The following is a 24,939-nucleotide window of genomic DNA, read 5'->3' as shown; positions in this document are numbered from 1 at the left end:
ATGGTTGACTCTCCCAAGGAGGGGAAATGGGCCAGGGCTCCGGACTTCACTCAGCTGACCGACATGGCGTCTGAGTCCGTGGGAGGACAGGTAAGTGGGTCTCTCCCAACCGGAACAAGCACTTAACGTGCCCGTGCTCAGGATCCAACTCACTACTGCCGAGAGCCTAACCAGAAGGGCGAGAATTGGGCTGAGGGATCGGCTGCCTGAGGAAGCCCATTATTGCAAAAGTTTTCCAAAGAAGTTTTCTTAAATCGGTGGTAATTATGAGCAAGGGCAACATTGCCTTAAGTTTAAAACAGAAAGACATTTTGCACCTGTGAAAAGAATTCACTATCCCTCTGTGTGTTTTCTTACGCTGTAGATAGTGCTCCTTAAACTTTAGTATGAGAATCACCTGGAGAACTTGTTAACACAATGTGCAGGTGCTGTGGTACCAGCAATGTGCAGAAAGCACTAAGACACCAGGAATGTGCAAAGGTGCTAAGGTACTGGTCATGTGCAGAGGTGCTATGTATGATACAGAAGGAAAAGACCCACATCTGCCCTTAAGGAGCTCACGCTCTGCCGGGAGACAGTCCGCACCGGAGCTGTCATCCAGGCAAGGACAGGTGCTGTGAGAGCACCTCGACTCCAGCCGTGGGCAGCCGCGGGTAGGGAAGGGTTGGGAAGGATTGTCCAGGTAAGTGATGTTGAAAGGAGTCTGCAAGCGGGAGAGGGAGCTGTCGAGGCAAAGAAGGGGTGAGGGGCGTTTCAGACAGGGGATGCTGCTCCAGTTGGTTTAGTGTTTCTGGAACGCACCAGATGTGTGTGGGGCAGTCAGGAGCATGAGCCTGGAAAGGCCCCAAGTGCCCTGTGAGAGGTGCTGCCGAGGAGCCATTGAAGGATCTGGATAGGGGAGTGACTCCGACAGGTCCTGATGAATTCTCAGGGGGCAGGCCAACCCAACACAGCAGCGATGCCCCTACCCTCGGCCACCCAAACAGCCAGCAGCTTCAAAACAGTGAGATCCTCTCCGCCTTTTAGGTTCTGAGCAGGAGTCAGAGAGCGGTACGCTCCAAACTGCAGCTGTCACTGGGTCCCTGGTTAGCCAGGGTGACCAGCAGGCTGTTTTCCTAGGGAAAATCCAGTTCCCATTGTTTCCTTGGGGTAATTACTAGCACCCTCCCCACTCGAAAATGTCCTGCAGGGCATCGTTCAGTGAGCCGGCCAAGCCACAGGGATGACCCAGCGCGTGGCGTTTTTCACTGCTTTGTTTGTGAAAGAGGTCCTCGGTTCTTGAGAAGACGTTGGTTTATTTCCTTCCCCAGTGTAAGAAGTTGGCACGTTTGCATCCAGATGGTGAAGAGGATTAAGAAAAAGGGTGGGAAGGAAAGATTAAGTGGGAGGCAGCAGTGACATCTAAGCATTTCAAAGCATCGTGGCTTAATTGCATATTGTTTCTTTTCCCCTTGGCAATTTCCCATTTTCTTTTTAGTGCATCTCATAATGTTTCACTAGGGAATGAAATAAAATGGTTTTAAATTTATAGTTATTTTATCTTTACTTCTTTCTTTGTCTAGATTTTATTTGCGACAGATGACTTTTTTGCTCCTGCAGAAAACCTCATCAAGGTATTGTGAATTGGCGTTCGTGCTGGCGTAGAAGATGGTGCAGCCATGTTAATTGAAATCTGCCCGCATATTTGTGATGTGCACCAGTGAAGAGCATATTAGAACAGGAGAAACACATAGAGATCAGCTTCCACTCATGCTAAGACATAGCAGAGACAGTCGGGGCCTGACACAGGAATTTGGGACCATGCTGCTTGTAGGAAAACTACTGAGATCCTCATATATTATTGCTCTTCTAACGTGGCGTTCATAAGCTGTGTTGGGAAGAAAACTAGTACACATCTTGAATTTTTTGGAAAATGTTTTACCTGCCTAATTATAAAAGTGTAGGACGTGCTTATTAAAAAAAACACAGAGAAAACACTAACAAACATATTAGGAGGGGAAAGAATGGAAGCTCTCCTGGCATCCTGCTGCTTTGCACACCTGCGTGTGGTCAGAATTCTTGCGAGTGTGGAGATGGACACAGGTACACACAGAGTTGGCGCCCATGCACAGAGTGTGACTGCACCTAAGGGTCTCCCACCTGATGTCCTCCACCGTGGTCAGTGGCCATCTGGACACTGTGGTGCAACGTTGCTCTGTCTGGGCAGGACTTGACCAGGTCCAGAGCACATTGAAGTATGACCCTCTGAGGGCATCTTGCATATATGAACTTATTCCTCAAAGAAAATGCTAATAAAATGAGGAACAGAGGTGTTGGCTAACTTGTTCTAGGTCACACAGCTAATAACGTCAAAGCTCTTACCATTTTACTATATGTTCTATCTTTGAAAGATTTAAATGTGTATGTACCTAGACCTAACTATTCCACAGATTTACATTATTTGCACATGTAGGCAAAGATATGTAGAAAATATTTATTCTAGTTTTGCTTGGAGGGGGAAAAAACCAACCGAAATGTCCACCAATAGGAAATTAGCTAAAGAACCTATGGATCTCTCAGATATGGAATATTATGTGGCTACTAAAAAGAATGAGCCAGCTCTCCACACGCTGGCAACGAGGGGTCCGTGCATGTCGTGTGTGCATAAACATGTCTGAAAAGATGCACATCAAACTGGGAAGTGTGGTTGTCTGCCAAGAGCTGGGCTTGGGAAATGGGTGCGAGAGAGAATGGGCTTTATTTCTTGTATTTTACACTTGAGTATATATATATATATATATATAATTGAGTATACATACATTCCTACACTTGAGTATACATTATACATATGTGTATACATAGTCACGCTTACAAATCACTTTTACAAGTCTGGAAAAAAAGAATATTACAGATAATGCTAAAGCCTCTTTGGCCAGCAACTTCGATGCCAATCCACTCCTTCCCTTTATAGAGTTAACATGATTGTAAGATTGGCATATTCTTCTAATACATGGTGTAATTTAAAATAAATATATCCATATGCATATCCACATCTAGAAAATAGTACTACTTTTTATTTTTGAATTTGTGTGCATATTCTCATCCAGTACTCCACGTTCTGCAAAGGTGCTTTCTCCCTGGATGCTCATGGGCTCCATCCAGGCTGGTACTTGGAGGTCTGGGTGACCCCTGAGCTGCCGGGTGATAACCAACCACTTCATGACGCATGGTGGCGTGTGGCATCCTTGGATGTGCCACATGCAGCAGCTCCGTGGGCACCCTGCCCAGGCCCCACCACCATGTCTGTGCCTTGATCTTTTTCTTCTGCAGCTCTGGGGAGCTTTTCCTAAGCAGAAACATTAGATCCTCCTTGCACCCAACTTGATGTGAAAGGAGAAAATGTCCCCAAACTTGGCCACCCACCAAGCCCAGAGCAGTTTCTAGAGTCTACACTATTCAAGGGGCCTTCACAAGTTTTATGTCAACTTCATAGCAATTTTGCGAGAGACGTCTTCACCATCCTGTTCTTAAAAATGAAGCCGTTTGTCTCAGGGCCCGATAAGTGGCTGAGCTGAGCTTCACACTGGCTTCGGTGACTTCAGAGTCCACTTTTCCTCAGGTGGGCATGGAGCAGCTTGGAGCACTGAGCTTGAAAGCTCTGCTGGACCCCAAGCATCTGACCTACTCTTCATATGACTTCGACTGAGTTCCTCGTTGCTTGGGAAGTCTCAGTCTCCCTTCTCATTTTGTCCCAAAGGCCTTTCAGTGCGCCCCCAGATTGCAGCTGGGAATTGCACCATTAGCGGGGCCTGTGGAATTAATTGTGATTTTACCTGTTGCTGTCAGGGGTTGATTTCTGTGTTCTGGGGCCTGCAGAGGAGAGTTTCTTTCTCTGAAGACGATACAATGATAAGGCGGCATCCCCTGATTTGGAACTGGTTATCTGTCGGGTGAAGATTGGGGCAGGGACTCCCCACGATGGGCTTCCCAAGAGGCCTTGTTGGCACAGCCCTTCTGTATCTTTGGGGCAAAAGTTAATACGCTGGAAGCCCAGGCTCTCGAATGAATATTAATTATCGACTTGCTATACTTGTTTGCTTTAGAGTGACAGCCCAAGCTTTAAAGAACATGAATATACCGAGTTTGGGAAATGGATGGATGGATGGGAGACCAGAAGGAAAAGGATTCCAGGTAATAAGATGATGATTCTGTTCACTTGATACTGCAAAGTTTAGAAACAGGGGCTGTTGGAAAGCCAGTGTACATTTTGGGCCAATTTTAACATGGGCCCTTGGAATGCTCCATCATCTCGGATGTCCCTTCTGAACATCAGGCTCTGAGAATTCAGGAAGGGGTAGCTGGAGACCTGGTCATCTGTGCACCGCCAGGCAAAGGGCAAGCACTTTGTTAGGGAAATGAAAATATTATGAGGGCTGTGAATGAAGGGGAAGAACAGATAGTCACTGAGCAATGTGGTGAACATTACTTGGTAAATCCACTTATATTTAGTCTTCACCACAACTCTCTGAAGGAGGTGTTCTTGTCCCCATTTAAGTGCTATGGAAATAGGCTCACTAACTTAGCCAAGGTCACATAAATGGCAAGATAAGCTGGTAATTGAAGCAAGATCTGTCCCACGCCATTGCACATGCTATCTTTTATGTTACCTTAAGATGTTACTGTTATTCATTGCTTCTCATCATTTTCAATCAAAATAGACCTTTTAAAGTTGAAGAAATGCCTGTAAAAGCAAACTAATCCAGCATTAGGCTAATAATTGGATTTTTTTGCTATTGTCTCAAGTATTACATAGATATTTCTAATTTTCTATATTTCTATGGTACTCCAAACAATATTAGAGTCTAAAAATCTGGACATTTTAAGGTGGGTCTATATCTGACTGGAAGTAACCAAGAACTACAAGTGACATACTGACTTTAAGAGTTCTTGGACTCCGGCAGATGCCGTGGAAAGTGTTCTGGGTGGGGGCACCGTAGGAAATCCCTGAGGCCCGAGATGACAGTGAGCTGGGTGTTTCTGGGAGACCCAGCTCTACACTGAACACCTGCTGAGCTGGGCTATGCGTTCTCTACACCACACAGTCACACTCAAACTTTTTGGAAGCTAATCTCGTCTCTGATTTGCAGCTGAAGAAATGAGGCTCAGAGAGGCCAAACCATTTGCTAAAGACACACATAGGAAAGGATCAGTTTGGAATCAGAATTGCCTGTCCCTCCATCTAAGCCCTGTACATGTTCTGGTCTGACTAGAATTGAGGATTTGTGTGGGGAATGGTGGGCACATGTGGCCACATTGTGAGCGATCTTCAAGTCACAGCTGGGAATTAACGCAGACATGCTTCTCCATGTTGGGAGGAGGGTGTTCCCGTTGTGTATTTCCGTTTGGGCTCTCCTCAATCACACGCTTCCTCTGCTGAGTTAAAGCTACTGAGGATGCTCTTGTTTACATCTCATAGGTCACGACTGGTGCATCATCAGGCTGGGAGTGCAAGGAATTATCCGGGGCTTCGACGTGGACATTTCTTACTTCACGGGAGATTACGCTCCTCAAATGTCAATTCAAGCAGCGTGCTTCGAAGAAGGTGCCTCGGGAACCACGGGCCCCCAGATCGAGCACTGTGGGGTTGTGAGGTTCATTGGGCCCAGTCCCTGACTGTACACTTTCCACCCAGATGGGCTCAGCAGCTCGTCAAGGCCACTCTACTGCCATGGAGCTTAGCACTCTGTTCCCAGTAGAGTGCTCTGTGATTTTTGATTTTTAACTTAACAGTGTTCTTTGGCCCAGTTTAGATTTCATTATTCCCACACTCCTCAGGCCTCACCCAGAGGCACACCCTCCTGTCCTCGTGAGAGTTGGTGAACAGGTTGCCTGGGAGGGTGGCAGGGGGAGGGCTGCCTGGCTGCTCCAGACCATGTAGGGCCACGTCTGAGCCAGCTGTGGGGCCAGTGGCAACAGCTCTGTGTCCAGCTCTCCCAGCGTGCGTTTGATGCAGCAACTACAGGGTTTCAGAAGGGCTTCCCTTCTTCATTTTGGAATGCTGGCCCATGTGAATCATACGGGCTCTGTAAGTTAGGCCCGTGTTTTTATTCCTTTAATTGTCATTATCTGACGTTGGTCCCAGAATTAATTTTTTAGAAATATGTATCATTGTGTGTGTGTATGCATGTACTTAGGGAAGATAAATCATGCCGGTTGGTGAATTTATACTGAAAGTGCTATGTGCACAGTACTGCATGAGGCTCTGTGGATATGAATGGAGCCTGCTCCTGGGAGACAGCTGGGTACCTGAAAAGTTAAATGGTAATGGGGGAGATGTTACTTTACAAGCAGGAAATAACTAACGACAAGCTGGTGAGACTCCTTCAGCAAGCCCGTCAGTCACCCCAGTTTCAGTTCTAAGGTTGCCATTGGGGAAAGTAGTTTCTTTGGAATTGACCTTGCAATGTCCTGAACCTTTACTAATCTGACTTTTGAAACTCTAGTCATGTGTTGAATTTGTTGAAGTTTGATCTAACTTGAAAAAGGTATTTACTATTTTGACAAGCAAATGTACTATCAAATGTATTGCACTACTTTTTGAAATTACCATATTTTAAAGATTGAGGAACTTCAATGAGCGTGTCTATTACTTTGATCATCTGCTACTTTGATGTAAGAAATGATATCTTTAGTGTTATTTGGAAAAATGAAAATAACCATACAACCCACTAAGGGAGCGTGTTGTCTTTGATTTTTGAACCCAAACTGTAACCCTAAATGGTCACTCTAACTTCAGATAAACAACCAGAAATCCCAGCAAGAGGAATCAGGATGGGAGCTGCAGCCAGCCCTGAGGAGTTTGAAGCTATTGCTGAGGTAGGCCTCCAAAAACAACTTTGTCTTGTCTGGATTGTTACGACAGCAAGGAAACTTCTTTGCACGCCTGGTCATGCAAGGGGGTTCTTCGGGACACCCAGCCCTGGCACACCTCTCCTCATTTCCTTGCCCAGTATGACCTTGCAGACGTTCCATGAGTGGTTCATGCAACTCCTGTACAAGGGAACTCCGTGGCCTTGCGAGATCTAGGGTAGGGCTTCTCACAGGGCTGTGTGCTTACTGGGACCCACCTGCAAATTGCTGCAGGCCTCTGATGAAATAAATACAGAAATTAATGGTAAGAGTTTAAATACTTTACTTTTCCGTTAAGGAAGACTCACCCTGTGCCATCTTTCTCTATTTTGTATGTGGGTCTCCACCACAGCATGGCTGCCAGCTAGTGGTGTAGGTCCACACCCGGGGAACTGAACTCAGGCCACCAAAGCAGAATGTGCTGAACTTAACCACTAGGCCATGGGGCTGGCTCAGAGTTTGAATACTTACAGCAATTTAACAAAGTAATTTTATGCCTGATGAATTTAACAAAAGAAATAATTTGGGCTTGTGTTTTGGTACATTCTTGTTTTATTAAGTTTGTGTAGTAATTAATTTATATTGTGTTTTACAAATGTGTTGATCTATAACAGACTGGGAAATAAATAACAATCACAAACAGGTCCTTCAGTTTGAGAAGCACTGATCTAGAGAAAATTGTTGCAAGGTTCAGGCCAACAAATTTACCTGAGATCTCACGGTCCACGGGACTATCCCTAGTTTTTATTTGAATGTGCACATCACCACTCAATTTTGTTCTTTCTAAGAATCCTCAAGGTGAAGGCATTTGGAGGGATCTCAGAGCTTCTCCTTCATTCCCAGCCCTCCCCACCCACACACTGCCACCATCACCCAGTGGCTATTTTGATCAGGGTGAAAAAGTACAGAGCTTTAATATGTTTATTATGAAACCTGGGACTTGATCTTTGTTAGTATTTTTATTAAAGTGGTCCATTAGGCATTCATCATTAATTTTTATTCTGAAGTATCTCTACCCTGTGAACCCCACACAGGCACTAGGATGAGAGAATTTATTGTTCCCTAGAGCCGTTGCTAACATTTTTGTATTTATTGCCAGTTAAAGTCCGACGATTGGGATTACTTGGTTCCCATGACAGAGCTTAAACCAGGAAGGCCTGCTTCCAGCCACAATTATTTTCCTGTCAATTCCCAGCAAAGATGGACTCACATAAGACTCAACATTTTCCCAGGTAAATATGACGTGGACCCATCTCCACTTCTATCGTTTCTGTTCTTAAGGTTGGCATGTTTAAAAATGCCAAATGAAGTCACTCTTTCCTTCTTGGTCACCGACCTCTCTAGCATTTTAGCATTATAATTTGCCCTTTTTGTGCTCTAGGAAATTCTTGTTTTAACTCACCCATCCATAGGTAGTTATCAGAAAACTGTCAAGTAAATTAGGATGTGATGGAACTAAGCTGTATCAGGTTAGATAGCTCCTAACAGTTTCTATTTCACAGATATATTAGCAGTTGAAGTGGTATGTAAAAATGACGATTTTATTTAACAGCTTTATTGTAAAGCAATTCACATAATATGCAATTTACCCATTTGAAGTGTACGATTCAATGTTTTATAGTATATGTAAGCATATGGTTTAAATTTTATGTAAGTATATAGTATACATGAAACTGTCACCACAGTCAATTTTAGAACATTTTTGTCACCTCAAAAAGAAATCCTATGCCCTTTAGCTATCAACCCTCATCTTCCCCAGCCATAAGCAATCACTAGTCTACTTTCTGTCTCTATAGATTTGACTGTTGTGGACATTTTATACAAATGGTCTATTGTGACTGGCTTTTTCACTAAGCATAATTTTTTCAAGGCTCATCCGTGTTGTAGCATGTGTCAGTACTTTATTCCTTTTTATGGCTGAATAATATTCCATTGTATGGATAGACTACACTGTTATCCATTCGTGAATTCATAGACATTTGGGTTGTTTCCACCTGTTGCCTACTTATGAATAATGCTGCTTGTATACATTCCTATACAAGTTTTTGTGTGGACATATGTTTTCATTTGGGTATATATCTAGGATTGGAATTGCTGGGTCATATGATAACTGTGTTTTCAATTGTTTGAGGAACTATCAGACTGTTTTCCAAAATGGCTCATCATTTTACATTCCCATAGCAGTGTATGAGGCTTTGGCTTTCTTCACAGCCTCTCCAACAATTGTTATTATCTGACTGTTTGATTATAGCTATCCTAGAGGATGTGAAGTGGCATCTCCGTGTGGTTTTGATTTGCATTTCCCTGATGACTAATGATGATGGGCATTTTTTCAGTTGCTTACTTGGCCATTTGTATATTTTCTTTGAAAAACTGTCTATTCAGATCTTTCACTCACTCTTAAATGGGCTTTTGTCTTTTATTATTGAGTTGTAAGAATTCTTTATATATTCTGAATAAAAATCCTTTATCAGATGTATGATTTACGAATATTTTCTACCATTCTGTGGGATGTCCTTTCACTTCTTTTGAAGCACGATGGTTCTTAATTTTGATGAAGTTCAACTATGTGTTTTTTTCTTTGGTTGCTTGTATTTTGTAGTCATATCTAGGAAATCATTGCCAATCTGAGGTCATGAAGAATTATTACCCCTATCTTTTATTCCAAGAATTTTATCATTTTAGCTCTTAGGTTTAGCTCTTTTGATCAATTTTTGTATATGGTGTGAGTTAGGACTCAATTTCATCCTTTTGCGTGTAGATATCAGTTGTCCAAGAACCATTTGTTGAAAAGACTCTTCTTTCCCGATTGAATTTTGGCTTTGAAACACTTGGCAAAAATTAGTTGACCCACAGACACATGGGTTTATTTCTGGCATCTCAGGTCTATGTATCTATCCTTTTGACACCCCCATACTGTCTTGATTAGTGTTACTTTGTAGTAAGTTTTGAAATCAGAAAGTGCGAGCCTTTCAAATTTGTTCTTTTTCAAGATTGCTGTGGTTATTTGGAGTCTTTTACAACTCCATATGTAGTTTTATATTTTAGAATCAGCTTGTAAATTACAGAAAAGCCAGCTGGGATTCTGATACAGATTGCATTACATCTTTAGATAAATTTGGGGAGTATTGCCATCTTAACATATTGTCTTCCAATCCATGAACATGGGATGTTTTCCCACTTATTTAAACCTCCTTTAGTTTCTTTCCACAATATTTTATAGTTTTTAGAGTATACATTTTGCGCTTCTTTTGTTAAATTAATTCCTATATCTTTTATTCTTTTTGATACTATTGTAAATGGAATTTTCTTAATTTCATTTTTGGGCTGCTCATTATAAGGGCATAGAAATACAATAATTTTTTTTTTAAAGATTGGCACCTGAGCTAACAACTGTTGCCAATCTTCTTTTTTTTTTTTATTCTTCTCCCCAAAGCCCCACAGTACATAGCTGTGGATTCTAGTTGTGAGTGCCTCTGGTTGTGCTATGTGGGACACTGCCTCAGCATGGCCTGATGAGTGGTACCATGTCCACACCCAGGATCCAAACCGGCAAAACCCTGGGCTGCTGAAGTGGAACACACCAACTTAACCACTCAGCCGTGGGGCCAGCCCCCTATAATCGATTTTTGAATATTAATCTTGCATCCTACAGCTTTGCTGAACTTGTTTATTAGTACTAATGGATTTTTAGTGGAATTCTTAGGATTTCCAAATACAAGATCATATTATCTGTGAATAGAGATAGTACAGTTTTTCTTCTTCCCTTCCAATCTGGATGCCGTCTATCTATCTGCCTACCTATCTGTCTGTCTATCTATCTATCTATCTATCTATCTATCTATCTATCTATCTACATATCTATCCTAATTGCCCTGGCTAGAATATCCAGTGCATCGTTGCATAGAAGTAGCAAGAGCAGAATCCTTGTCGTGTTCCTGATTTTAAAGGGAAAGCATTCAGTCCTTCACCATTAAGTATGACTTTAGCTGTGGATTTCATAGATGCCCTTTATCAGGTTATGAAATTTCCCTTCTATTCCTAATTTGTTGAGTGTGTTTATCATGAAAGGGTATTGGATTTTGTTAAATACTTTTGCTTTCTCTGAGGTGATTATGTGTTTTAATAAAATGTCTTTCATTCTATTGGTACAGTGTATTACAGTAATTGATCTTCAGATGTTAAACTTGCATTCCTGGGATAAATCCCACTTAGTCATGGTGTATAATTTTTTAAAATATGTTACTGGATTTGGTTTGCTAGTGTTTTGTTGAGGATTTTTGTGTCCATATTCATAAGAGATATTTGCCTATAGTTTTCTTTTCTTGTGATATCCTTGTCTAGTTTTTGTATCAGGGTAATACTGGCCTCATGGAACGTGTTGGGAAGTGTTCCCTCCTGTTCTATTTTTGGAAGAGTTTGTGAAGAATTGATATTTAAATTTTTTTGTTTACTAACTCAATCTGTTTACTTGATATAGGTCTATTCAGATTGTCTATTTCTTCTGGGGTCAGTTTCAGTAGTTTGTGTCTTCCTGGAATTTGTCCATTTCATCTATCTAATTTATTGGAATATAATTGTTCTTTTGTAATCCTTTTTATTTCTGTAAGGTCAGCAGGAATACCCTCTCTTACATTTATGATTTTAATAATTTGAATCTTCTCTCTTTTTTTCTTGGTCAATCTACCTAAAGGTTTGTTAATTTTGTTAATCTCCTCAAAGAACCAGCTTTCAGTTGCATTGATATTCTCTCTTTCGTTAATTCCACTCTAATCTTTATTATTTCCTTGCCTCTACTTGCTTTAGGGTTAGTTTGCTCTTTTTTTCTAGTGTCCTAAGGTAGAGGTTCTTATTTTTTAATGTGGCATTTACAGCTATAAATTTCCCTTTAAGCACTGCTTACTGCACACCAGAATTTTTGGTATGTTGTGTGTGTATTTTCATTCATCTCAAAGTTTTTTCTATTTTACTTTTTGATTTCTTCTTTGACCCAATGGTTATTTAGAATGTGTTGTTTAATTTTCATGTATTGATGAGTTTCCTCAAATTTCTTTCTCATTGATTTCTAATTTCATTCCATTGTGATTAGAGAACATGCTTTATATTCTTTCAATCCATTTGTTTTATTACCTCATCTAAGGCCAATCCTGTGGAATGTTCCATGTGCACTTGAGAAGAATGTATATTCTGCTGTCGTTGGGTGGAGTGTTCTACAAGCCAACTAGGTATAGTCAGCGTACAGTGTTGTTCAAGGCTTCTCTTTCCTCATTGATCTTTTGTCTAGTTGTTCTATCCGTTACTGGAAGTGGAGTATTGAAGTCTCCAACTATTATTGTTGAGTTATCTATTTCTCCTTTCATTTCTGTCAGTTTTTCCTTTATGTATTTTGGTTCTATGTTATTAGGTTCATATTTGTTTACAATTATTATATCTTCCTGATGGATTGATCCTTTTATCATTATAAAGTGTCCCTCTTCATCTCTAGTAAACTTTTTGTTTTAAAGTCTATTTGTCTGTTATTAGTAAAGCCACTCCAGCTTGTTTGTGTTTGCTGTTTGCATGATAGAATTTTTTCCATACTATTTTTCGTCTAGTTGGACTATTTCTGGCTTTTGACTGTTTAATGCATTCATAATTGTTATTTACTCAGTTGGATTTACATATACCATTTTACTTTTTGTTTTCCATATGTCTTGTCTTTTTGTTCCTCTTTTCCCCCTTACTTCTCTTTTGAGTAATTGAATATTTTGTAAGTAGGACTTTAATTTCTTTAATGATTTTTTCATTATTTTATTGTTATTTCCTTTCAGAAGCATTACTCTTACATAGCTCTATTTCCCTTTCCCCCTTTTAGTGGCATTATTGTTATACAAAGTACATCTATGAATGTTACAAACTCAATAATACATTTTTATAATTATTTATATAATTTTATGTCTTTTAAAGAAGCTGAGAGAAGAAAGAGTGAGTATATACTTATATTTATTTAAGGTTTATTATATTAAACTTTCCACTTATCATTTCTGATTTTCTTCATTTATTCCTGAGAATTTGAGTTACCATACGTAGTTATTTCCTTAGCCCAGCGCAGCTCCCAATAACTTCCTCTGTGCTGTTTCTGGCAAATATGTTACACATAAATTACTTTTCTTTATATTATAAGCCCCAAAATGCACTACATACATAAGATTTTATACTATTGCTTTTTAAGTCACTTCAGAGAAGAAGGGAGACAAAATATGCCTTTATACTGTCTCATAATAATTACATAATTGTCTTTGCAGGTGCTCTGTTTTTTCATGTCCAGCTCCTGGCTGCGTTGTTTTAGTGAAGGCAATTTCACTCTCACAGTGTGAGGCTTCTCAGGTTGCTGCTTAGGGAGGCGCAGGCTTGGATGTGCCCATGGTGATCCTGAGGCGACAATTTTGGCAGAGCTCTCGTTGACTATCTCTTTCTCTAACCATATCCACAAGTAGCTCCACTAACTGCCATCTGATGGCTCTATTTTTCTAACAGCGTCCTGGGCATAAATTGCTCCACATACCAATCCAATTAAATTTGAGTTCCTCTGAGGTGATAGTTTTTGAGGTCAGCAATTGAGATTTGTTCTGATCCCAGAAGGGCTTCTTGGAGCTCTTCCCCTGTTCTTTCCAGCAAACTACCTGGCTTACGGTTTATACCACAGTCTTATAGTTTATTTCTCTCTCTAGTGAATCTGCCAGTCTCCCCTTCATAGCTTTTGAGCACAACCCACCTTGTGTTTGAGAGCACCCTTAGGCTTGAACTTCTCCATAGTCTGTTGCACGTGGAGTCAGCTCATTGGGAAGAGGCTTGGAGCTCTCTGTTCTATGACTTGCTTCTTCCCCTGGGCAAAATCTCTTGAGTCCTGGCTTTGGAGCTCAGGGTGGGGACAATGGCGCACTTCTCTCTGAGTGACACCCCTGCTTTAGGAGCTATGTGCTCAGTGGAGGGGAGGCGGTAGCCTCAGGTCTCCTTGGCTTGCCTCTCTCAGCGTGGAGCCTCTGCCTTATGAACTGAGACATGGTGATCACGGCCCCAGCATCTCAGCAGGGCTGTGCCCAAGGTAGAGCCCCTGTCCTTTGAGTGGGGCCTGGGTTGAAGAAAGGAGGCCCCTCTTCTCCACCACACTTACCTGGGACTTAGCCTCAACAACAGGCAGGTGGGGCAGAGTGAGAAACGGCCATGTCCTGCTCTTCCCAGGAGGAAAGCCCCCAACTGGGAGCTGGGGGAGGGCAGCCCTGCGTTCTTGGCTGTCCCTGTCTGGAGTGGAGTCCCCACCTCACTAAGTGGGAGGAGGGAGTGAAGGTGCTGACCTGGCTCAGACACCACAGATTCTCACGGTTCTTACCCAGTTTCAGTAGATTCTCTTGAATAAATGTTGCTTCACTTGCCCTCATGACTATTTCCAGAGATCTGGAAGTGGTTGAGTTTTTCCTGTTTTTCACCAGTTTCACTGTGGACTCAGTCAGCAGAGCTCCTCATGCTCTTATGACAGAAGCGGAGCTCTTGACTTTCATTTCAGATGCAATGTATTTCTAGTTATCATGCTTTAAATTAAGACAGCAATGTGTAAAGATCTGAACATGTTATTGATTGCTCGTTGAAACCATGTGTTCTAAAACCAGTGGAAGCAACTGAAAGGGCAAAGCCAACAAGAGAGATTTAGGCCTTTTTCCATTTGTTAATTCAGCAAACGCTTACAGTGTAGCTACCTTGAGCTGGGGACCGAGCACTGGCCATCTAGTCATCCCCTGATGATGAGAGGGGCAGAGCTAACAGAATGTGAGCCCCATGAAGGCAGGGCTCATGTGTCTGGGTTGTTGTTTGTGTCCCCTGGTACCTAGCACAACTTGGGGACCAGACTAGATGCTCAGCAACCATTCGTTGTTAGATTGAATTGACAGAGTCCCTGCCCTTATGAAGTGAGCAACCCCGGTGGGAAGAAGGACACGTGAAAATAACTGCAAAATAGTGATGTGTTGTAACAGAAGAGTTTAGGTAAAGCCCTGAGAAATTTCCATTTGGCAATTTTTGATTTACCAAAATAGCAACTTCACACGTTCCACCCAGTTTGTACAGAGGTTAGAAGTTGCGGTGGGGGGGGGGGGGGGGACTCTGAAAAATGCCACGAGAGAAGCCCTGCTCTGTGGGATCAGGTCTTGAGGTTCGCTGCTCACATTAAAGTTCTTTTTAAATTGGCTTATCCGCTGATGGAAGGCGAGGGGGCACTGTCTGTATGCAGGTCTCTCCTCCCGTCTCAGTGGCATCCTTCTCTGCTCCTGAGGATTCCACCTGGGATCCAAGTGTAAAAGGGAAGGAAGCAGTACGCAAACTGGATGGGACATAAGAGGTGGGAAGGGAGTTGCTTTAAACGAGAGGCCCTCAGAGCATCGAGAGGCACTTCTGATGTTCCTTGATAGTTTTGATTAAAAGTGAAGCTGGATATTAACTCTGTAAAGAAGAATCTTATCTTTTAAAATATAAAATCAGCTTTACATTCAACAGACAATATCTTTTATCCCATTAATGGAGATCATACTGGTCAATGGACCAGAGTCGTGGTTCGCAGATTCCAGCACCTGCTGAATTACTCCCTCTAGAATATTTTCTAGGGTTGTGAGCCAACGCAGTCTGGTTTTATTTATTGTGATATCAAGACTTCCACTCTTCTACTGAAATTTTTCAGATCACTCAGTTTCACCAAATTTTTTGGGTGAAAATATGTAGGGCTTGGTTTCAGTATAACAGTCTGATGAATGATTTTGAGCTTCTATATAAATAAACCTTCTAGGAAGTAATATTCAAACTCATAAAAAAATTTATTAAAATCAGATAATGTGGAATGATCTTGGAGGCCGTTTTCTGTTCTTCAGACGTGATCTCAGGCTGCTGTGGTTCACAGGAGCTGTTTGATTTTGTGAATATTACCATTCGTATTCTCAATTGCATTGCTAAGCAGTGTGTCATTGTAGAAATAAAAACACAAGGCTCTGGTAGGAGTCCCTGTGGGATTTAGGATTGCTGATTTCTGGCTCCAAATATTATCTGTCAGGTGGATTTCCCAGTTGCTTTGACCTTCCTGAAGTTATTAATTCGATAAAAGAATGTGGGCACCTACTGAGTGCCAGGGCCTCTTCTAGGGAGAGATGGCATAGAAGCAAATAAAATAGGCGACTATTCTGGCCTTCAGAGACTTTATATTTTCTTTTTGTGGGACTTATATCAGCGGGGACTCCAATAAAAACGATACTTTCAGCTTGATTAGAACTATGGGGTAGAGACTCATGAGGTGGTAAAACTTAAGCTGGGGAATGTGGCAGGCCAGGCGGGCAGGAAGGAGGTAACATTATAGAGTGAGAGGAAGGCCTTTCTGAGGCCATGACGCTTCAGTTGAGATCTAAGCACAACAAGCAGTCTTTTGGAGAGCTGGAAAAGTTGTTCCGGGACAAGGGAATGTCAAGTGCAAAGGCCCTGGGGCGGTGGGCTTGGTGTATTTGAGAAACAAAGCTGGCAGATGTGGAGGGCTTTGTAGTTTATGATCTACACACAGTCACTCTCCAAGTAAGAAATGACTCAGGCATCTTTCCTTTTCAGATGGTGGAATTGCACGTCTTAGGGTATATGGTACTGGACAAAAAGACTGGACTGCGAGTGACTCCAAAGAACCATCAGACCTAGTGACCATTGCTTATGGAGGTGTCTGTGTAGGATTTAGCAACACACATTTTGGGCATCCAAACAATATGATAGGTGAGACAATGTTCTAGGAGCCGGCTTCTATTTGCAATGTCTGGGCACCAGAATTAAACACCCAATACGGTATGAGTGATTTAAGACGAAGGGGCCATCCGCAGCATGGGAGTGGCTGAGAATAATTTTCCATATATTGGATTTGGTGCCTTTATGACATGAAGTAAATCGATATCAATTTTCCTTCCTAATTTTGGCTTAAGCAGTTGCCATAAAAGGAGAAGTAAAATTTACTAACCCTATGGTTGTATGTGAATTTACTGAGACATTAACTTTAGTGAAAATAGTTTATGTAGCAATGTTCAGGTGCGTGGGATCTGTGATTTAATTACACTAATGCATTCATTCTCACACTTACAATAACATCCTGTGATACCCTGTGAAATGATGTTCTTTTCGGAAGGCGTTGGCCCGGCGAAGTCTATGGCAGATGGATGGGAAACGGCAAGAAGGCTGGACAGGCCACCGATATTGGAGGTAAGATTTTAAAAACAACCATAGTTTAAAGTTCTTTAAGAAATGTTTTTTTATTTTTTTCATTTTACATCAAGGAAACTCTTATTTTAGAAGCCTCTTAAGCATTGTTCTAAAAGCTCATTACTTTTCCACGTTTTCCAAATTTCCTACTGCCCCACTCTGCTATCAGGGCAGAGACCCAGCAGCCCAAGCACGCTGGTTATTGCCAGCTCCTCGAATGCACTGCTGGGGCTCCCCTCTGCTTCCTTCATAAAGAAACAGACCTACAATGTCAAGATATAAAACCCACAAATAAATTTGTTGGTCAATCTGGAGAAAAAACACCAGTTTAATCATTTCTTATACCTGTGCATCCCTGGACACCTGTGACAGATCCGGGACTCCAGAGACGGCTCGGCTGCTTCATGTGGCCAGCCACTAACTTGAGATAAGGAAGTCAAAACGAAAGCAAAACGAAACAGAACACCTTTGAATCTGTAAATCCCATTGAAAACTTAGTCGTAAACACCCCTTTTGGGATAGTTTTCACGTCACCCATCACTTCTAGATATAAATGAATAAATGCTCCTTGCGGCAGACTAAGGTTTGGAGGCAGATCATACGTTGATATTGATTTGACCAAGAACACATCTAATTTGAAAGGCCAAAACAAACTGCTTACAGAACCTATGGGCTGGGCTGGGTAAAGATCCTGTTGTGTATAGCATTCTATGTGAATTTGTAATTGACATAGAAAATCATACCAGAAATTTATAAAGATTTGCCAAGTACCCAATCAACTCAGGAGTCGGCATGAGGCATTTAAGAAGTGGTACCAAAGAGGCAATTTACACAAAAAGTAATTTACAAATCAGGTCAGAGGAAACCTCTTATAGTAAGAAATAAGAGAAATAGCTTAAGTACGTGTCAACATTTTTCACCTGCTGGTTTTCAGGATTGGTTTCTTGAGTGACACTAAGTTGGCTTACGTTTTTTCTCTCTTTTTTGAATTCCAGAATGATGAGAATGGCATTCTCCTTGTTCCAGGTTGTGAATGGGCAGTTTTCCGACTGGCGCATCCTGGAGTAATAACTCAAATTGAAATCGATACCAAATATTTTAAAGGTAGACGTAAAGCCATGAGGAAATGCATGACGATCAGTGTGCTGGTTATAAAGATAGCGGGGTCCTGAGGCGGGCTGGGGACTCAGGACAGTGGGCTGTGGACCTGGCTTTCCACTCGCCAGCTATGTGATTTGAGCAAGTTACTTTAACTCTGTTAAAGAGTCTCCCCCTTTATAAAACGTCAGAGCTGAACTGGATGACCACAAATTCATGTGAGATTCTACGATGCCTAAGGCTCTTTACTACAGAGGCTCTGAATCCCATCTGGAAAAAGCCTATGAAATGCTCCCTGGTTAGGTCCTGAGAAGAACTGGATGGGGGGCATCTTCTGATAGGGAGGGGTCCTGAGCATATTGATCGGGGGACCGTATCTTCTCTGGACTGGACTTGGAAGGCAGTGATCTACATATTTTTTAAATCATGAAATTCCAAAGTAAAAAAATAAATGGATAAGCACCCGTGATATTCTATATCTACTTTCTTATGAAGTATATATGCGTCATTATATTAAGAAAGTTCAAGAGAAGATATGAAACTTTTATAATGGTTAGGTGAAATTTTGACAAGTATTGGATTGGGTGTCTGATGATTGTTCAGCTGTCTCTCAATAAACGTGGCCGTTTATGTCATATTTTGGATGCCTGATATATAAATATCTTGTGAATCATTATGACTTCACTCAATTATTAACTGTTACACAAGGTACAATGTATGTTTAAGGAGAGCTTCATCATCAGTGGTAGTGGATATAAATTAACTATTTCAAGAGGTCTTGATAATTTTAACTTATATTTGGAAGACTGGGTTTTAGATCCGACTAGCTGGTCATTGCTTGCACTTTTCAACGTGGCTGATGAAGAGCTCATCCTGAGGGTTGGGAGAAATGGCAGCGCAGCTCCTTTCTTATTGTTCATGATGCTTGCATTTCTAGTAGCATCTTTAATCCAGCGTTCTCTGCACGGATAGTTTAAAATCACTTGTTTATTTTTGTGAGGGTAGTTTCGTTAAAACCAGGTAACAACCAGTAAATATATGTGACCAGGGACCCCCAAACTGAAATGTGCCACGAATAGATTGCTGTTAGCCCCTTAGGATATCTCCATTACAACATGATGACAGCCATGGGAATGAGGGAGCACACCAGTATCCACTTATAATACCAAAATGCAAAGCTCAATACATATATTCATACATGTGTGTGTACATATAAAGAAATAGAAACAGTCCCCCTAACGTTCTCCTCCTGCATCCTCTGGGTTCTCATGCACACCCCAGGAGTGTACTTGTCTACTTGGAGACCATTGTTTTAAGAGACAAGCCACAGTGGGCCTGAGAGCAATCAGAATCCTCTTCTGTTAGGGTTTGTGGTCAGCCATGCCTCCTCTGTTGATCTTAAAGTCTTGGGGAACCACGGTAGAAGTTCTCCTCACAAAAAGCGTGAGGTCGTTCCACAAAGGTGCTCTACTCCACAGGGCACATCATTCCGATGAAATTCCAAGGAGTCCAGAGAAACTCAAGACCGTACATTTTCAGCTGCAGAACACTCAGAAATCTTTGATCACAGTGCATCTGATCGGTGCTAAGCACTGGTTAACTTACTCAGTATTTCTTCTTTTTATTGTCATGCTACAAAATATGATGCCATAAGGAAAATATTTTCCAGCTTCATAATAATTTCGGATGAGCCACACAGCAGCACGTGAGTAACCAAATCTGCAATCTAGGAAGTTTATCGAATACATTCAACTTTCCAAGTGAAATGACACCCATTCAAACTCCAATGCGCCAGCCCATTAACATACGTCGGGCCCTTTCTGATTCCTCTGGAAAACAAACACTCATCTATTTCATGAGCAGAGCCAGCTCCATCACAAACCTGCACGTCCCTCCTCTCACATATGTCATACTTGTGCTTTTGCTTAGAAAGAACAATGATTTGTTCTTTGCTGGGTGTTTGATCCAATTTAAAAAGTCTGACATCCTGGAGTCTCGATTCTATTTCATTGATCTGTGTGTCTGTTTTTGTGCCAGTACCATGCTGTTTCGGTTACTATAGTTTTGTAGTATATTTTGAAGTCAGGGAGTGTGATACCTCCAACTTTGTTCTTTTTCCTCAGGATTCCTTTGGCTATTCAGAGTCTTTTGTTGTTCTATATAAATTTTAGGATTCTTTGTTCTATTTCTGTGAAAAACGTTGTTGGAACTTTGATAGGGATTGCATTGAATCTGTAGATTGCTTTAGGAAGTATGGACATTTTAACGATGTTAATTCTTCCAATCCAAGAGCATGGAATATCTTTTCATTTCTTTGTGTCTTCTTTGATTTCTTTCAATAATGTTTTATAGTTTTTGGTGTACGGACCTTTCACCTCTTTGGTTAAGGTTATTCCTAGGTATTTTATTCTTTTTGTTGCAATTATAAATAGGATTGTATTCTTAATTTCTCTTTCTGCTACTTTGTTGTTAGTGTATAGAAATGCAACTGATTTCTCTATGTTGATTTTGTATCCTGCAACTTGACTGTATTCATTTATTGTTTCTAAAAGTTTTTTTAGTGGATTCTTTAGGGTTTTCTATATATAAAATCATGTTGTCTGCAAAAAGTGACAGTTTCACTTCTTCTTTTCCAATTTGGATCCCTTTTATTTCTTTTTCTTCCCTGATTGCTCTGGATAGGATTTCCAATATTATGTTAAATAAGAGTGGTGACAGTGGGCATCCTTGTCTGGTTCCTGTTCTTAGAGGGATAGCTTTCAGTTTTTCTCCATTGAGAATGATATTAGCTGTGGGTTTGTCACATATGGGCTTTATTATGTTGAAGTATTTTCCTTCTATACTCATTTTATTTAGAGTTTTTATCATAAATGGATGCTGTATCTTGTCAAATTCTTTCTCTGCATCTATTGAGATGATCATGTAATTTTTATTCTTCATTTTGTTAATGTGGTGTATCGCGTTGATTGATTTGCAGATGTTGAACCATCCCTGCATCCCTGGAATGAAACCCACTTGATTATGATGTATGATCTTTTTAATATATTGTTGTATTCAGTTCGGCAGTATTTTGTTGAAGATTTTTGCATTGATGTTCACCAGTGATATCAGCCTGTAATTTTCTTTTTTTGTGTCTTTTTCTTTTTCTTGCCTGGTTTTGGTATCAGGAAAATGTTGGCTTTGTAGAATGAGTTAGGAAGCCTCTCCTCCTGGTCAATTTTTTGGAAGAGTCTGAGAAGGATGGGTATTAAGTCTTCTTTGAATGTTTGGTAGAATTCACCAGGGAAGCCATCTGGTCCTGGACTTTTATTTTTTGGGAGGTTTTTGATTGCTATTTCTATCTCCTTACTGGTGATTGGTTTATTCAAATTCTCTACTACTTCTTGGTCCAGTTTTGGAAGGTTATGTTTCTAAGAATTTATCCATTTTATCCATCAAACTAAAAAGCTTCTGCACAGCAAAGGAAACCAACAAAATGAAAAGACAACCTAACAATTAGGAGAAGATATTTGCAAACCATGTATCAGATAAGGGATTAATATCCAAAACATACAAAGAACTCATAACATCTCAACAACAAAAAAACCAATGAGCCAATTAAAAGATGGGCAAAAGATCTGAACAGAGATTTCTCCAAAGAAGATATATGGATGGTCAACAGGCACATGAAAAGATGCTCAACATCATTAGCTATCAGGGAAATGCAAATCAAAACTACAATGAGCTATCACCTCACTCCGGTCAGAATGGGTATAATTAACAAGACAGAAAACAACAAGTGTTGGAGAGGATGTGGAGAGAAGGGAACCCTCGTACACTGCTGGTGGGAATGCAAACTGGTGCAGCCACTATGGAAAACAGTATGAAGCATCCTCAGAAAATTAAAAACCGATCTACCATGTGATCCAGCTATTCCACTGCTGGGTATTTATCCAAAGAACTTGAAAACACGAATGCATAAAGATACATGCACCCCTATGTTCACTGCAGCCTTATTCACAATAGCCAAAACTTGGAAGCAACCTAGGTGCCCATCAAGGGACGAATGGATAAAGAAGATGTGGTATATATACACAATGGAATACTACTCAGCCATAAGAAATGATGAAATCTGGCCATTTGTGACAACATGGGTGGACGTTGAGGGTATTATGCTAAGTGAAATAGGTCAGAGGGAGAAAGTCAAACACTGTGTGATCTCACTCATAAGTAGAAGAGAAAAACAACGACAAACAAACACATAGCAACAGAGACTGGATTGGTGGTTACCGTTGGGGAAGGGAGGAGGGGAGAGGGCGAAAGGGGTGATTAGGTTCACATGTGTGGTGATGGACTATAATTAGTTTTTGGGTGGTGAACATGATGTAATCTACATAGAATTCGAAATATATTACTATGTACATCTGAAAACTATGCAATGTTATAATCCAATGATACTGCAATTAAAAAAAAAGTCTGACATCCTATAAACCAAACTGTGCTGAGTGCAAAGGGAGGGAGAGAGTCACTCTTTATTTTGTTCTAATAGGCAATTATCCTGACAGCTGTAAGCTGGATGGGTGTATCCTGACGACTCTGGAGGAAGAAGACATGATCAGGCAAAAGTGGGATCTTCCAGGCCACAAGTGGAAGCCACTGCTTCCAGTCACAAAGGTGAGCGTGGCGGAGCATCCGCCAGGCCGGCCCCCGACCTGGGTCACTTCACTCAGCTTCGCTTCCCAGGGTTGTGATACACCTCCAGACCTTCTGCTCAGTGTAACTAGTTTAAGTTAAACTGCTCAGTTTAACTTAAAAATCATATCTGTGCATTTATATAATAAAAAGATAGGCTCTATTTTTTCATACTTTTGCATTTCTAACAATCAAATTTTATTTTAAACCATCATGTGCAAAAGGCAGAAACAGTCCTGCATTGCTTAACAACAAGGAAGCGCTCTGAGAAATGCATCGTTTGGTGATTTCATCGTTGTGCCAACTTCATAGAGTGCACTTACACTAACCTAAATGGTCCAGCCTACTACATATCTAGGCCGTATGGTACTAATCTTATGGGACCACTATCATATATGGGGTCTCTCTAGCACATTTAAAGCTATAATGGTGTGTCTACTCAGATGGACACTGAGATAGTCCAGAAGCGTTTTCTTTTATCAAGTAGGAGGAAAGTCATTTGCAGGTCAGAGGGTGGGGTGGGACTGCTCCCACGCAATGATGGGTGACGGCCATCATGGTGACGTACAGCACTGTCCGTGGTCCAGATGGGCTGACTCACCCAGTGCAACCCCACTAGAGATCTGCTGGTAGAGAAAGGATGCCCAGATAATGCTGACGTGAACGCTCAGATCCCCTTGATGTTTGTTGTTTTTAATAGTTAACTTAGAGGACAAACTGATATGAAAAAGAAAGAATCAGGCATGTTGGTGCGTCATTACAGGGACCTCTATGTCTGCCTCTCTTTCAGCTATCTCCAAACAAAAGTCACTTGTTTGACAGCCTGACCCTGGAGCTCCAGGACGTCATCACTCACGTGCGGTTCACCATCTCTCCGGACGGGGGCGTGAGCCGCCTCCGCCTCAAGGGCTTCCCCAGCTCCATCTGCCTCCTGCGGCCCAGGGAGAAGCCCATGATGAGGTTCTCGGTTAAGGCGGGGTTCAGGGCGAACCTTTAATCCCAACAAAACCGTGTGCTGGTTCCATAATTACTCATACTTTTATTTTGAAGTAGTCTGAACACTTGAACCTTAAGAAGTTTCTAGCAATTAATCTTTTTAAGATTAATATAATTCCTGGTGATTTAATAAAGTGGTCACTCACACATTGCTATCTGTATCTAATGTTGCTATGAAGCGTTTGGTAGTTTAAAAATTGGCTGTGACTGTGAATGGGAGGTGGTTTCTTAAAGAATTCCATTTTTTTTAACAGTACAAGATCTTAATATTTATAGTATAATCTATACCGTCCGTCTGTAGATTCAGCAGGTAGCACATAGACTGTTGTCTTTAAAAATTTAAGACTATCAAAACCATTGGAAAAATGTATTTCTAGAACCATTCATTGTCCAGCTCAAGAGGATTGGCCTATCTTTACCCAGAATAGAGAATGGCTTTCCCAAGGACACATACCCCCTTGAATGGTTCTTCCCCTAAATAAAGGTGCATTCTGAATGTTAAACCTTTGAGATACCACGTGCTAGCTGTGCCTAGTAACCCAGTTTCTCACAAGCTCTGAATGGTTCCAGACAGTTCCTCCTCCATGCAGTTTTGATTCTCAAGATGGTCCTGATGCCCCCTCCCCCAGTCCACACCCCAACCTCTTCTGCACAGGCAGGTGCCAAGCGCAGCCGCAGGGTTTGCAGTGGCGCCTGGTGGATCCTCCACCTCCTCCCACCCCTGCCACGCTGGCAGCAGCCACTGCTTCCCTTCCGTTCCACGAGCTCTGCTGCCTTCACCTGTCTAGGCTCTCTGATGCCCCCTCAGCTGTCCTGGCTCTCTGATGCCCCCTCAGCTGTCCTGGCTCTCTGATGCCCCCTCAGCTGTCCTGGCTGTCTGATGCCCCCTCACCTGTCCTGGCTGTCTGATGCCCCCTCAGCTGTCCTGGCTGTCTGATGCCCCCTCACCTGTCTTGGCTCTCTGATGCCCTCTCACTTGTCCCAGCCCTGCTCTCCCCTCACCTGTCCGGCCCGCTGCCCCTCTCCCGGGCGGGTCGG

The 24,939-nt window shown here is 41.7% G+C and overlaps 1 protein-coding gene across 1 annotated transcript; it reads left to right on the top strand.

Moving 5' to 3' along the window:
• Nucleotides 1-23,902, top strand: ALLC (allantoicase). Its single transcript, XM_014866712.3, has 11 exons — nucleotides 1-90; nucleotides 1,563-1,613; nucleotides 4,083-4,170; nucleotides 5,456-5,581; nucleotides 6,776-6,855; nucleotides 7,988-8,120; nucleotides 16,504-16,659; nucleotides 17,063-17,136; nucleotides 18,132-18,240; nucleotides 22,763-22,887; nucleotides 23,696-23,902. Exons 1-11 carry the CDS (start codon nucleotides 1-3, stop codon nucleotides 23,900-23,902), a joined length of 1,239 nt encoding a protein of 412 aa, XP_014722198.1.
• Nucleotides 23,903-24,939: the final 1,037 nt, after the last annotated feature.

The sequence above is a fragment of the Equus asinus genome, chromosome 6, assembly GCF_041296235.1.
Source record: "Equus asinus isolate D_3611 breed Donkey chromosome 6, EquAss-T2T_v2, whole genome shotgun sequence".
Lineage (NCBI taxonomy): Eukaryota > Metazoa > Chordata > Mammalia > Perissodactyla > Equidae > Equus > Equus asinus.
The sequence above is the reverse complement of the archived record's forward strand: the minus strand, read 5'-3'. Positions and strand labels throughout refer to the sequence as shown.